Source organism: Glandiceps talaboti, chromosome 8, assembly GCF_964340395.1.
Source record: "Glandiceps talaboti chromosome 8, keGlaTala1.1, whole genome shotgun sequence".
Taxonomy (NCBI): Eukaryota; Metazoa; Hemichordata; class Enteropneusta; family Spengelidae; genus Glandiceps; species Glandiceps talaboti.
Genome location: NC_135556.1, coordinates 26966686 through 26981062, shown reverse-complemented (window position 1 = coordinate 26981062; position 14377 = coordinate 26966686). Strand labels below are relative to the sequence as shown.

General features: G+C 35.5%; 2 protein-coding genes across 2 annotated transcripts; one reads left to right on the top strand and one right to left on the bottom strand.

The window, feature by feature from the left end:
• Nucleotides 1-698: 698 nt before the first annotated feature.
• Nucleotides 699-2974, bottom strand: LOC144439078 (NADH dehydrogenase [ubiquinone] 1 subunit C2-like). Its single transcript, XM_078128330.1, has 3 exons — nt 2817-2974; nt 1536-1679; nt 699-1129 (listed from the first exon to the last, which is right to left on the bottom strand). Exons 1-3 carry the CDS (start codon nt 2929-2931, stop codon nt 1080-1082), a joined length of 309 nt encoding a protein of 102 aa, XP_077984456.1. The 5' UTR covers nt 2932-2974; the 3' UTR covers nt 699-1079.
• Nucleotides 2975-3216: 242 nt separating this feature from the next.
• Nucleotides 3217-14136, top strand: LOC144439442 (protein arginine N-methyltransferase 9-like). The gene is made up of 11 exons (XM_078128731.1): nt 3217-3308; nt 4490-4839; nt 5637-5873; nt 7182-7349; nt 7468-7591; nt 8037-8113; nt 8625-8820; nt 9256-9448; nt 10625-11951; nt 13001-13157; nt 13747-14136. The coding sequence occupies exons 2-11, from the start codon at nt 4505-4507 to the stop codon at nt 14098-14100; spliced, it is 3168 nt and encodes a 1055-aa protein (XP_077984857.1). The 5' UTR covers nt 3217-3308; nt 4490-4504; the 3' UTR covers nt 14101-14136.
• Nucleotides 14137-14377: the final 241 nt, after the last annotated feature.

Sequence of the window (14377 nt, the reverse complement as noted above, 5' to 3'; positions counted from 1 at the left end):
GATAGTGTACACAACTCGGCAAAACTTGACGTAAATTGCATCAATTTCCAATTTTACAGTATTAAGCTTTGTTATGTCTTCTATAGTGTACATGGATTGTATATTTGTCACCTAAATAAAGAACAAATGTATTCATACATACTGCTAGTTGCAAGCTTACTTTTATACCTGTATGCATGTTAACACATTCACTCAGACACCATCTACATGTACTGGGTCTCAGACCACCAAACAAGTACGCCGAGACTGGGTGTAATAATTTCTTTGGTTGGTGGCACTCCATTAAGCACCACTTCAGAGGAACAACTGAATTTGTATTGCATATTTTTTTTACATGGATATCTTTTTCCACAACTTGGTAAGAGGCTGTCACATTTACCTTACTTTGACCTTTTGACTTCACTTTTTTGAGCAATGTCTGAACTGTTGCATCATTTGCCCAGATGCCAAACAATTCACATCACCCAAATCTCAGTACCTGCAATAACATTCTCCCTCATCATGCCTTTATGCCATAGGGTCAAATAGAACAAGGTCAACATATTTTTGTGTGCACCTATAGTAATGCATGTGTAGAGTGTGGTGCAGAAGTTTTGGTGTGAACCAAGAAATCAAATGATTATCTTTGAGACGCACCTAGGTGGTAGAATTTAATTTCAGATACCGAGAATTTTGAATCAATCATTACACAACAATAGCACTTCAATAATATCGGGAAACACCCCTCTTTATTTTACAAAGTTCTGCCAATACTTATACATTAATATAGTTGTCTAATCTGCAGACTCTTTATCAATATAAGCATGATGCACTTGGATGTTCAATCAGATATTTATTGACAAAAAACATCCCCTAAACTCTATTTGTACAGTAAACGCCAGAATTAGGATACAGAGATTTTCAACACATCCTTTAGGTGAAAGCAAGTAAAAAATCAGTTAGCAATCAATATGTCTGTTATATTTTTTTTTTACTGTACAACTTTGATAAGTTTCTAGTATTACATTGGTCAATAATGCAAACACAAACAGTCCATAGCATACAACAAACACCAAAATCTTCATATTACATCTGTTGAATCATTTGACAGGAACCCAAGCTTCAAATACATCTCGAAGATCCGGTTTCTCTGTTAAGGTGTAATAGCAGACAACACATAGTAAATTATTATGTTCACATCAAATACACATCAAATACTGCACAGATGTTAAATATCCATTGGCCAGGCTTTCAACACAAATGTCAGAGTTGAAGAACAAGATCAAACTGTATTTATGAATCACCATTTCATGATCATAGACAAAGATATTTCCTCTTGAAACAATCACAAATTTACTTCAATAGTGCTGACTTTAAACCATAGCAACTCTTACTACAAGCGTTCTTGGACATCTGATGATGGAAAGTCACAAAACATTTGTGCAAGAAAGTGTTAAAATACTTCCAAAATACCGTTTTAGATGTCATCAACTCTTTTAACATTGATACAAAAAAGTCTATTTCTGCCTAAGTTATGATTCTACTTCACAACTTACTTTCTTCTTTGAAATCTTCAGGATGTCTGCTGATGTACTCAGCAATATACCAGTCCCTTTCTGCCCAATGTCTTCGTTCGAATTTCCTCACAGCGTAACCTAAGGCACCACCAAGAGCAATTGATAGCAGATGTCTGTGGAATCCTGAAATGTGAGAAACAGAAACATCATAAAGACATGCATGTATGTTACCCCAGACATTGTGTTGGTTGTCTGAAGTGTTACAGTTACTAAGCACTGCACCTTGTGGGTGATGTCTATTTCATACATACCTTGAACTACATATATACACAACTCTTACATCTGTACTTACAAGATTTGTTCATGTATTATGTACACACTGACCAGAATCTGCTCTAGAGATCCAGAGAGACACTCAGTGTTCTATTGATCAGATGGTTCTAAATCTCTTGCCAATGTCGTATGATTTCAGTTAAGCCATATTTCTCTTAACTTTTTTTTTAATTTTTTTTTTTTAACTTTGTTTGACCCATTATGGTGCAAATTGTGAGAATATTGCCACAAGTCAAGTTTGTCACATCAATGTAGCACATCTACTCGGATAAGTACAGAAACATTCAAAAAAAGCAAAATCAAAAACATACAGACTGTAATACATTGGTCCAAAGTAGATCAGTCTGCAGAGGGCACACTATATCTTAAGACTCATGTAGGTTACCATCTTTCAAATACGACATAGACATTTAAAATGTCTCATTGAAATCTGATATGTATTAGCAGGTAAATCATTAAACACTTCCTATTACATTTGTAAATTCTATTGATGGAATACACATGGTATGCAAAACTTGGTAGTCTAGTAGTGGTTGTGTACCACTTACCAATGATATTTCATCAACACCTTTTACAAGTAACAGGTAATGTTTCTTTTCTTTATAACTAATAAAAATAACAAAACAAAAATATTAATGATCGAGTCCCGTACATCGTTTGCAAGCAGGACATCGACAGGTTGAGGCATTGACAACACTTCTCCACTGTCAATGCATGGTTGAAGTTAGTCCTGATCCTGCTCGCAAACGGGGTCATTTGGGACTTGATTCTGACAACTGCCCCTCCCTTCTCTCCTTTCCCTTGCTGTTGAGATTCATGTCAGCAATCTAGACTCATACACCGTCTGCAAGCAGGACTAGGTTAAGGCATGGATCTATTATCTCAATAACAGATCCATGGTTGAGGTCAACAACACTACAGACTTTTGTCTGTGACAACACGAAGATTACGTGCACAATATACATGCACTAAACAATCGAAACCTACCACTAAACACTGGTCTTCTTGTTATTCCATTGTTTATAATGGAAGTAAACAATCCAAGATATGAAAATGTCAAAACGTGGCGATTAAAAACGGGATTATCGTCTGGGACACCCATAATTCTGACGGGGTCGTCACCGGTGAAAGACAAACAGACGGACCCTGTAGCCTAGTGTAAAATATGCAGTTCCGTACAGGGTCCCGACAGGGTCAAACATTTATTTTTGAAAATTATTATTTTAGGCTATTATTTCACTTAAAAGAGTTTATAATTACTTCTAAGATTGTAAATCATCAAAGATAGACAGGGAAATGTCTACATTTGATTGTTTCTTATGGCTCAAGTAAGATTTCCAATGATGCTGCGTAGCTTTACCCACAATACACCTGAAATTAGAGTTCCTGTTTACAAAACAATGCGTCTGCTTCGCATATATATGGTTGACTTCTTCTGTTTTTCGTGCACCTACTAACATACACACAGGACGTCAGTCGGTCAGTTGATATGAAATAATGTTCCCCCTCTCTCAGTATTTGCTTATTCATTTTGTTCATAAATTATACATACCCATATCTCGTATATATACATACCTGCAATTATTGTAGCGTTTTGCTGCGATTTTGAGGGTTTTTTCGTCTGTTTTGGCGACTTTTTAAGTTTTGGTGTTTAACCCGCATCAAACTAAACACCAAAACTTAAAGATGTCGCCAAAACAGACGAAACCCTCAAAATCGCAGCAAAACGCTACAATTATTGCAGCGAATACCAGTAGTAGATACTAAGTACTACTGGGGAATATGGGTCCTTGCAATGTTCGTTGTAGTCCTGCTTACAGACGGTGCACGAGTATATATTACTGACTTGACTTGCATGCACAGATGTACCACACAGGGAGCCCTGGAAACGTGTTACAAACAACAAACAAAATATGCACGGGTAACTTTTAAACTCGTGGATAGTTATATTTATATAAAAAATTGTTTTGTCATTATTATTATTATTATTATCATCATGTTGTTGTTGTTGTTTACCTTACTGTTTTCGCTGATCATACAGTTGTGTAATAATGTTATTATAAACATGTATGTATATACGAGCCTATATACTATTTAAATAATATAAAATTTCTATATATACTATCTATACAAGTGTTGTTTGTATGGATGAGTATATATAGAAACATATATAGTATAGTATTTCAAAAGTATACATGCCCGTATAGACATGTATACATGTTTATAGGTAGTAATCCTGTGCTTAAAATGATATTTCATTTACCAATGCATATTTGTGTTTGTTTGTTTGTTTGTTTGTTTGTTTGTTTGTTTGTTTGTTTTCTTTTTTGTAGCACAGTGTCTGGGCTCCCTGTGGATGTACAAACCATGAATTGAAGATATTTCACTATGCCTCATGTAGATGTATGTAGTTCAGCAACATAACAACAGTTTCTAGTTGATGAGCGCCCTCTATGTCAGAATAGATCTCGGTTATCATTTTCTGTTGACTATAAAAAATGACCTTTCTAGTCGTTTTCCAGTTCATATAAATACATAACTGCCAGGAAGTATCATATTTCATATGCTTCTAATACATTTTGTATATAATTTTGTACTAAAGTATTAAAAGCATCACATTCCCAAATACTAAATGATCTATAAATCTTTGATTTTTGTAGTAGTATCCTAATACCATGGCAACAAACAGACATTCCTCATCAATTGGTGTTGAGGATGAGCAAACAGAAGTAAAAGTAGCTTTAGCGTTGCAGTCCCTTCACAGCAGTAGTGAATGCCTGGAGAGAAAGAACTATGGCAAGGCATTTGCACACTTTCTACTAGTGTTGAAACTTGTACCAGAGTGGAGAGTAGATGTACGCCATAATTTCTGCCTAGCCCTCACAGAATGGACAACGACATTGGAAAGACTTGGCAGAATTCATGATATGTTGGAATGTTATCAACAAGCTTATGAAGTTGACCCTGATAATGAAATTATACACAATGAAATGGGATCTGTTCTTTTCAGGTGAGTGGACACCAGGTTATGTCATATACAAACTGTGAAATACATTCCAAGAGTCTAAGCTGTGTGTGTGAAGCATAGGTCATTAAAGCACCATCACAGCCATAGAATAGTATAGAGGGCTATAGCAAGAATTTTTTTTTTTTAATGCATGGTGTTGATGATCTGTTAAACACAGAACTGCCCTATATAAAGAGGATTATGGCTAATCTATGCAAATGCAGGAAATTGAAACTGCTGTACAGAGAGCACTAGCTTCTGGGTCTTGTTTTCAACATTTTTCTGTGCTCCGAGAAACACACAGGTCATGTATTTTTTTGTTTTTATTTTATTAATCTTTCATATACAGACACCATTTCAGTGCATTAGCATTGTTCTCCCAATAGAACCTGTTAAATATACAAACTGTATCATGTACAAATTGTTTGTGAATGTCGTAGGATGGTAACTTGATACACAAATTAGTTGAAAATCAATCTGTTTGTTTCATAGAATGAAAAAAAACTTTCAAAATGAGACAAATTCCCCTGCAAACAGCTGTTTAGATTGTGTGTCACTCAGGATTATTCAAATATGTGGCATTTGCATGTGAAAAACCCAGATAGGGAATGTTTATATTTTGGTGATTACTTGCCAGTGGGTCATCACAAGTTCTCCACCTCCAAACATACAGTCAGTCCTATGCAAAATAGGGTCCCAGGCACAGGCAGTCGTGCCTTTAATAATGTTATCGATCCCCACCTCCAGCATGATAATAAAATCAATGTTAACTGTTTGTCCCTTTGTAATTTGTCAACCAGGTTAGGATTCAAAGATGAAGCAGCAGTATGGTTTAGGAAAGCTTTGACAATCAATCCAGACTTTGTATTGGCTAAAGACAACCTGAACAATGTCTCATCAGCATTAGTTGAAAGATGGCATTTCAAGATGTTGAACGATAAAGTCAGAAATCAAGCCTATAAGGTAGCCATAGAGAAAGCTGTACAGAATGGTTTTGATACTGTCCTAGATATTGGTACAGGAACTGGAATATTAAGGTACAGTGTAGTCTTTGTATTCTACATCAGCAATAATCTCATTACTATACGACGCGTTACAATTACTACCATCATCTCCACTCAGCAGAGATGGAATGGAGATGATGGTAGTAATCGTAATGTGATAGGAACTAGACTACATCAGAGATGGAGTGGAGATGATGGTAGTAGTCCGCGTAATGTGTTGTATAGGAACTAGACTACCATCAGTAAAATCAATAGTAGTTCAATAGTTTACAATTATAGATTGGATTAGATTAGATGAGATTAGATTAAATTAGATAGATTAGATTAGATCAGGTTAGATTAGATTGGATTAGATTAGATTAGATATAGCTTTATTACAACCGTATCGAAAATTGACAAGAATTCTATTTTGGTACATAAGTGTATTAAAGAACACTACGATTTGTTGATTAAATATTTTGACATGAGTTTAGATACCTACAGAGAGCAATTATAATCTCTTTTTGTTTTGATTGCATTATAGATTTAAATTGCTCTTTCTTTTCTATACAGTATACTACTGAAATCTGAATTAATATTATACATGACAGTAAATAATTTATCTCTTTACTTTGTATATTTAGTTTGCAATGTATGAAATAATGTTCTTCGTCATCTACTGTATTACAATTTGTACATAGTCTCTTTTCAATTGGAGTTGTGAGTTGTTTGTAGCATTCCTTAATTCTCAATTGCAAGACTATGGCAGCTTATCCTGAAGTGTGTCAATGTTTTGATGTGGTGTCTGTTATTCATAACTGTTACGTTTCTTTGTTCACATGAGGAACATAATGGGGCATACACTGTACTATCGCTTTGAGTCAAAAATGAGAAATGACGAACCCTTTTGTTGAAAATATTTTCTGGCTGTATGAAGACAGCTATTGATATGATTATACCTTTACAAGCTCAATTTGTGATAAATTGGTGAAAATAATGACGGATTTGATTGTTTTGACGTTATTTCAAGCACTGCAAAACAATGGTGTAGATGCATGTTGTAATGGTGTAGTTGTCATGGTGACATAGATGCATGTCTTCATGGTATAGCATGACCAGACAATACATCCCATATTTTTGTTTGAATTCTTTACTTGGATGTGGTCTAATGTATTATTCTAGTAAAATGCCACGTCAAGTCAGATACTAGTATATTTTTAAGAGTGAACAATTTTTACAGAATATTGTTAACTTTTGTGCAAACCAAATTTTATGTAAATTTAACAAAATGTCGACATTTTTGAAATATATATAGTAAATCATAATCAATATGGTAACCTTGTATATTACAAACTTTTACAGTATGTTTGCTGTCAAGGCTGGAGCTAAACGTGTCTATGGATGTGAAATGTCAAAAACTATGTTTGGAGTTGCCAAAGATGTACTAGTCACCAATCACATGTCAGATAAAATCCACCTGTTAAACATCAAATCCACTGATATTATTGTTCCAACACATCTCCCTGAAAGGTATGTACTATTCACCAATACAAATTTTTAGGATGAACCCAAAAGATTAGTGAAAATACATTTCGTAAATCCAGTGAAACTAGCTGATTTTATGATACAGCTTACCTTAACTTTGTAGGGTGTCCTTGGTTGTCACGGAGACAATGGATGCTGGGTTGCTAGGAGAAGGCATAATGGAGACAATGCAACATGCCTGGAAACATCTTTTAGATAACAAGGTATGTTGTGTTGGTTGTAGAATTGTAGGATACCAAAACCTATCTCGCCACAGGTGTCTTCTGTGGACTTAAGAAATCTGTGGCTTTCCATAGAACTGCAATGCCATAATGTAAAACATGTAATAATCTTTATTCGTCCAAATGAATTTGGAAATTTATTGAATACCAAAAACATGAGTGTGAGAGCATGTCATGATTGTTCATGAAATTCTTTGAAATAATTGTTATGTGAATAACAGATCCAGAACTCCATGAGGTCGTAGTGCTAGAGTGTATATTCATGTTATTTGCAAATATGCTTGTAGTGTGTTTTCTACTATATTTTCACTCACCTCACTCATGAAAGTACAACCTCAGAGAACATTGCAAGCACTTGTGCAATTTCTCAGAGTATGCCATACTGGCTCTCCCACAGTATAGGGTTTCATTCTGCCAAAACTTTCATCTTGATCCTTTTACTGTAATTCAGAATACTCAAGTCATTCCAAGAAGTGCAACAGTCTTTGCCCAAATCATTGAATCAAAGGAATTAAGGCAGCAACACAGGTAAACATTTCCTGAACACCACCAATTTTGTGTCACCTTTATTTCCAATTTTTCAAAGATAAACGATGTCCTTATAGGCTAAAAAGTCATAAATACGTTTATAGGAATGAAACTCTTTGCCACTTGACATTCACCAAGCCTCCAGCCTGGATCGTTTCAAAACAAAACTGAAGACTTATTTGTTCACCAAAGCATATGGTGTGCTTTAGCCATTCAGTGCTACTAAACAGAACATTTCTCTGGAAATTGGTGCTGTAGAAATTTGATTGATTGATTTATTGATTGAATAGAAATGACTTTTCAGAGTGAATCAATTTAATGTAAAACTAGAAAACAAAAACTAGGTATTTTTATTATAACTTATTATTTGCATACTATACATAGAAGTCATATTATTATTCAGCAATTCAAGAAAAAATAATTTTCAATGTAATTTTGTTTGATTCCTTTAATATTATTTTCTATAACAATAATCCTCCTATTCTGTGATACATATATTTCATTCTACTAGAGTGATACAGAAGAAGATTGGTAATTTAGATTTAAGCAAGAGTGAAATTATTAGCAATTGTATGGCCACCAACCTCAATGATGTTAGTCTAACTGAAGACCCATATACCAGTGAAGTACTTAACAGATTGAAAGGTGGTTACACTGCATTGACTGAAGTTTTCCAAGTTATAACATTAGATTTCAACCACCCACAGGTTAGTTGTTAATATTTCACCATACTATTCTTCAGCTGTCTAAGAAAATGTAGAAGAAAATTTATTTCAGCTTAGAAATATTTCCTAAAGATAGTGGTTGTTCAAAGCTGCAAAATGATATCATCACTCTGTGTACCAAAAGTTATCATAGTGTATTAACAATGTCATACTGTAGCTAGGTTCAAATGCTTAAAATAACTATTATTCAAAAAGTCAATTTCATAGTTAAAGAACTTAATATTTTTTATCATCGACACCTTTTATAATTTTTCAAACAACTACAACAATCATCGTCAGATACATAATCTTACAAGAATGTCATAAAGCTGTAAGAATCAGGAAATCAAGCTGTAGAATACATCTTCTCTGATTTTGTTAGCATGTCATTTCACTGCCAAAAATATTCACTTTCGTGTATTAATTAACACTTTCCAGGTGATGCTTTCCTCAACGCCAAACACTCCACCAAAGATCTATCATCTACAAACTGTGAAGACAGGTCAGCTTGATGCAGTTGTGTGTTGGTTTACTTTACAGCTGGATCAACATACACATCTGAGTACATCACCACAAAGTCAAAGTTGCTGGGAACAAGCTGTATATCCTATCTATATGGAGCAGTGTCATGGTGAGTTTGGAATTCTAGAGTTTCTATATATTAGCAGTATCATGGTGAGTTTGGAATTGTAGGGTTTCTATATGGATGTGTGTCATGGTGAGTTTGGAATTCTAGGGTTTCTATATATTAGCAGTATCATGGTGAGTTTGGAATTCTAGGGTTTCTATATGGATGTGTGTCATGGTGAGTTTGGAATTGTAGGGTTTCTATATGGAGGTGTGTCATGGTGAGTTTGGAATTCTAGAGTTTCTATATATTAGCATTATCATGGTGAGTTTGGAATTGTAGGGTTTCTATATGGATGTGTGTCATGGTGAGTTTGGAATTCTAGGGTTTCTATATATTAGCAGTATCATGGTGAGTTTGGAATTGTAGGGTTTCTATATGGATGTGTGTCATGGTGAGTTTGGAATTCTAGAGTTTCTATATGGAGGTGTGTCATGGTGAGTTTGGATTTCTAGGGTTTCTATATATTAGCAGTATCATGGTGAGTTTGGAATTGTAGGGTTTCTATATGGAGGTGTGTCATGGTGAGTTTGGAATTCTAGGGTTTCTATATGGATGTGTGTCATGGTGAGTTTTGAATTCTAGGGTTTCTATATGGATGTGTGTCATGGTGAGTTTGGAATTCTAGAGTTTCTATATGGAGGTGTGTCATGGTGAGTTTGGAATTGTAGGGTTTCTATATGGAGGTGTATCGTGGTGAGTTTGGAATTGTAGGGTTTCTATATGGAGGTGTATCGTGGTGAGTTTGGAATTGTAGGGTTTCTATATGGATGTGTGTCATGGTGAGTTTGGAATTGTAGGGTTTCTATATGGAGGTGTGTCATGGTGAGTTTGGAATTCTAGGGTTTCTATATGGATGTGTGTCATGGTGAGTTTGGAATTCTAGGGTTTCTATATGGATGTGTGTCATGGTGAGTTTGGAATTGTAGGGTTTCTATATGGAGGTGTATCGTGGTGAGTTTGGAATTCTAGGGTTTCTATATGGAGGTGTGTCATGGTGAGTTTGGAATTGTAGGGTTTCGGGAGCAGTACCATGGTGAGTTTTGAAGTCTAGGTTTCTATAGGGAGGATTATCCTAGTGAGCTTGATAGTCTTGGGTTTCTAGTTAAAAACTTGTTGTTGTGAGTTAAGAATATTTACATTCTCTTCACCTGGAATACTTCACTTGTTTATATTCAGGTAGTGCTACTGTAGAGACAGGAAACAAAGTTACAGTAAAAGTAACTTGCCAGCAAAACCACCTATCCTTTGATGTAAGCAGAGTGGATGATGTACAACAAGTTGGCACTGGCAGTATGCCATGTGATAAAGAAGGGACTGATACAGTGCCATTTGATAAAGTAAGGACTGATGCCATGCCATGTGATAAAGACAGGACTGGTACAGTACCATCAGATAAAGACAGGACTGATACAGTGCCATCAGATAAAGACAGCACTGATACAGTGCCATCAGATAAAGACAGCACTGATACAGTGCCATCAGATAAAGATGGTACTGATACAGTGCCATTTGATAAAGTAAGGACTGATGCCATGCCATGTGATACAGACAGGACTGGTAGAGTAACATCAGATAAAGACAGGACTGATACAGTGCCATCAGATAAAGACAGCACTGATACAGTGCCATGTGATAAAGACAGGACTGGTACAGTGCCATCTTATAAATACAGGACCGATACAGTATCATCTGATAAAGACATGACTGATACAGTGTCATCTGATAAAGACATGACTAATACCATGTCATCTGGTAAAGATAGAACTGATACAGTGCCATGTGATAAAGACATGACTGATGCCATGCCATCTCGTAAAGATAGAACTGATGCAGTGCCATGTGATAAAGACAGGGCTGATGTCATGCCATCTGATAAAGACAGGACTGATACAGTGCCATGTGATAAAGACAGGGCTGATGCCATGCCATCTGATAAAGACAGGACTGATACAGTGCCATGTGATAAAGGCAGGACTGATACTTTGCCATGTGATAAAGACATGACTAATACCACAGAATGCGCTAACATCACCCCTGAATCAAATCAAGTTGCTGACTCTAAGAAAGATATAACTCAGCATTTCACTCTATCATGTGAAGAAATCTCAGCAATAAATGACTCAACATATCAAACTGCCATGCAAAATGCCATATCCAGATGTGTTGCTAAGAGATGTAAAGACAAACAAGAGAAATCCCAGTGTGGTACAAAAGAAGAAGAGACACCGAGTCAAAACTTTGTTGCCATGGATATTAGCCATAATTTCTCTCTTGGTGGCATGTATGCTGCCCAAGCTGGATGTAGTAAAGTGTTGTATCCTAACCAATCATTAGACTGCCAGGCTATTTTACAGTGTCTATGTGAGTGTAATGATATAGCTGATGATAAGATTGAATACACTGACATAGAAACCAATGATAAGGTGGATCTATTGATTGTTGATGTAGTGGAAAGGACTGGTAGTATAAAACAACAGATTGTAGAAGATGTAGCTATCGCAAGGTCAGTATAAATGATACACAAGTTATTATATAGCACATGCAGGCTATTGTTGTACACATTTGAAAACAGAAAATATGGGATTTATATCCTGGTTGTTCTATGTCACAATAGTATATGTCTATGTTTGTTCTGTGGTGCATGAAATACGAGTTAAAATCTTTAAAATGTCCATTGTTGTTATTTATTTTTGCATAAATTATACTTGCACCTGTAGGTATGATCATACTATTGCTCAATATGTTCCTTCATTCAGCTGAAAATACTCATGATATGAAGTCACTACTAGTCTTTGAATGTAGACAAATACTGGGAGGAGAATATCTAAAATTTTGGGAATAATGTCTAAAAGTTGGACATTAAGGATTGGACATGTGTAAATATCTTTGCTTTAAATATCTTGGACTCATACCACCAAACTAAAGCATTTTCCCTGCTTGCCATAATTGTTGATAGTTTCCATATCAAGTGTAAGGTATACTGTTACATTTGCTTTATTAATTATCAGCCCAGTATTTTGTGTCTCTCAATCAAACAATGACACCAGTACAAAGCATTACTACTAGCAATCCAAATATTCTCTCAGAATTTTGATAATGTATGTGAATATGATAACATTGGAGGAGGGAGGGAGGGGGAGGGGAAAACATGATTTCCATTCCTTGGGCTAACATTTATAAGGCTGTGGAAAGTAAAATGTTGGTTCCAATTACCTGAACCTACTATATTCAGTTGCATTAGCGCCCTCACATGGGCAAGTGCCCAGTGCCTTTGTTTAGATGTCTATTTTTAGAATAGTTGCAGTTTGCCACCCACCCCCACCCTCCCGGCCATGTATTTACTTTTTTTCTGTTGACTAAACCTTTTATGTAGCTTGAGAAAAAATACTAGAAAATGGTATAAATTGAAATATTTTGTTAAAGCTACTCAAAAGTTTAGTATTGATTCTAGCTGATGTTGAAAGATATTATATCAAAATCACATATTCAAATTATTTTGCTTCCTTAGAAGTAAGTACATGTAACATAAAGTTGATCATTTGTGTGTTATAGAGCCAGCTATCTACATCCCAATGCCTGTATCATTCCATGTGGAGTCAGCATACATGGTATTTGTATAGAGTCGGACACATTGCTGGAAGAAAGTCGGGTTATGAATGATGACAACACCCTTGGCTTACACATAGCACCATTCATCAATATGTACAAGGTAAGCATTTTACATAACAGTGTATACAAGAAACCTTTAGGAAGTTATAATGGAAGGCTGGTGCTATGGAATGACACAAATGCAATGGTCATCATGGAAGGCAGTCAATATTGACTTTAGTCTAACATAGTGGAAGGCTGTCTGTACATTTTGATGTGGTGTATTTATATTTCAAATTTAACACATCTGAGTACATTTGTTTAGTTGGTTTCAGTGAATGGCATTCTGTGTCTCTAAAAATGGCTACTGTGAAAGCTTTAGGGAGTCAGATTCTTAAGTTTGCTATTCACTTGTCTGAAGTCCATTTCCATGGGAACTGTTAAAATAAGACCAAGGCAACAAGTTTCCCATTAGAAGTGATATACAAGTTAAAATCAAGCAACTCCGATTCAATTATTCCATGTCAATTTAATAGAGTGTGTGAAAATTTGACAAATACACATCCAAATTGTCACAACTAACCTCTCCTTTCAGATTACTTTCAGAAGCCAAAAGTTCAGCTGATGATTGCTGCATATCAGTAGACACTTTGTATTTATACTTACCATTCTCTTGTAATCTTTTCTGAATGTCTTATTTTCTCTTTCAGACCAGCACTCATATGGATATCAACTTATCCACTTTGCCACACCACAGCCTAACACCATCATTCCATATCATGGACATAGACTGGACAGCTGACCTTGACCTTGATTCACACCCACTTGATACTAAGACATGTCTAACAGTACCTGTATCTACAACTGGTACTCTCCATGCTGTTCTAATTTGGTATGATTTACACATGGATGAAGACACCATAATATCAACATTAGATGATGTAACACATTGGCAACAGTCAGCTATCATTCTAGAGGATAATGTCAATGTTGTCAAAGGAGATAGCGTAGAAATGAAAGTGACTCTACAGAAGAGTTGTATTGATATCAGTATTGTATCATGAAATCAGTAATATAACACAACCCTATATCAGTAATATAACACAACCCTATGATGTGCAAGTGCAAGTATGGCATATACTTGGGGTATTTACATGCACAAGTGCTTGCAGTGTTAAATTTCTGCAGCAGTACTTTCATGAGCATATATCCCTAATACCCACACTTGCACTCGTGTGTCATCGGTTCTCTTCATATTATTTGCATATGTTTATCCAAAAACAGCAAATTTCCGTAAAAATGACACTAATAATATAATGTGATCACACGATTTTGTGTAGA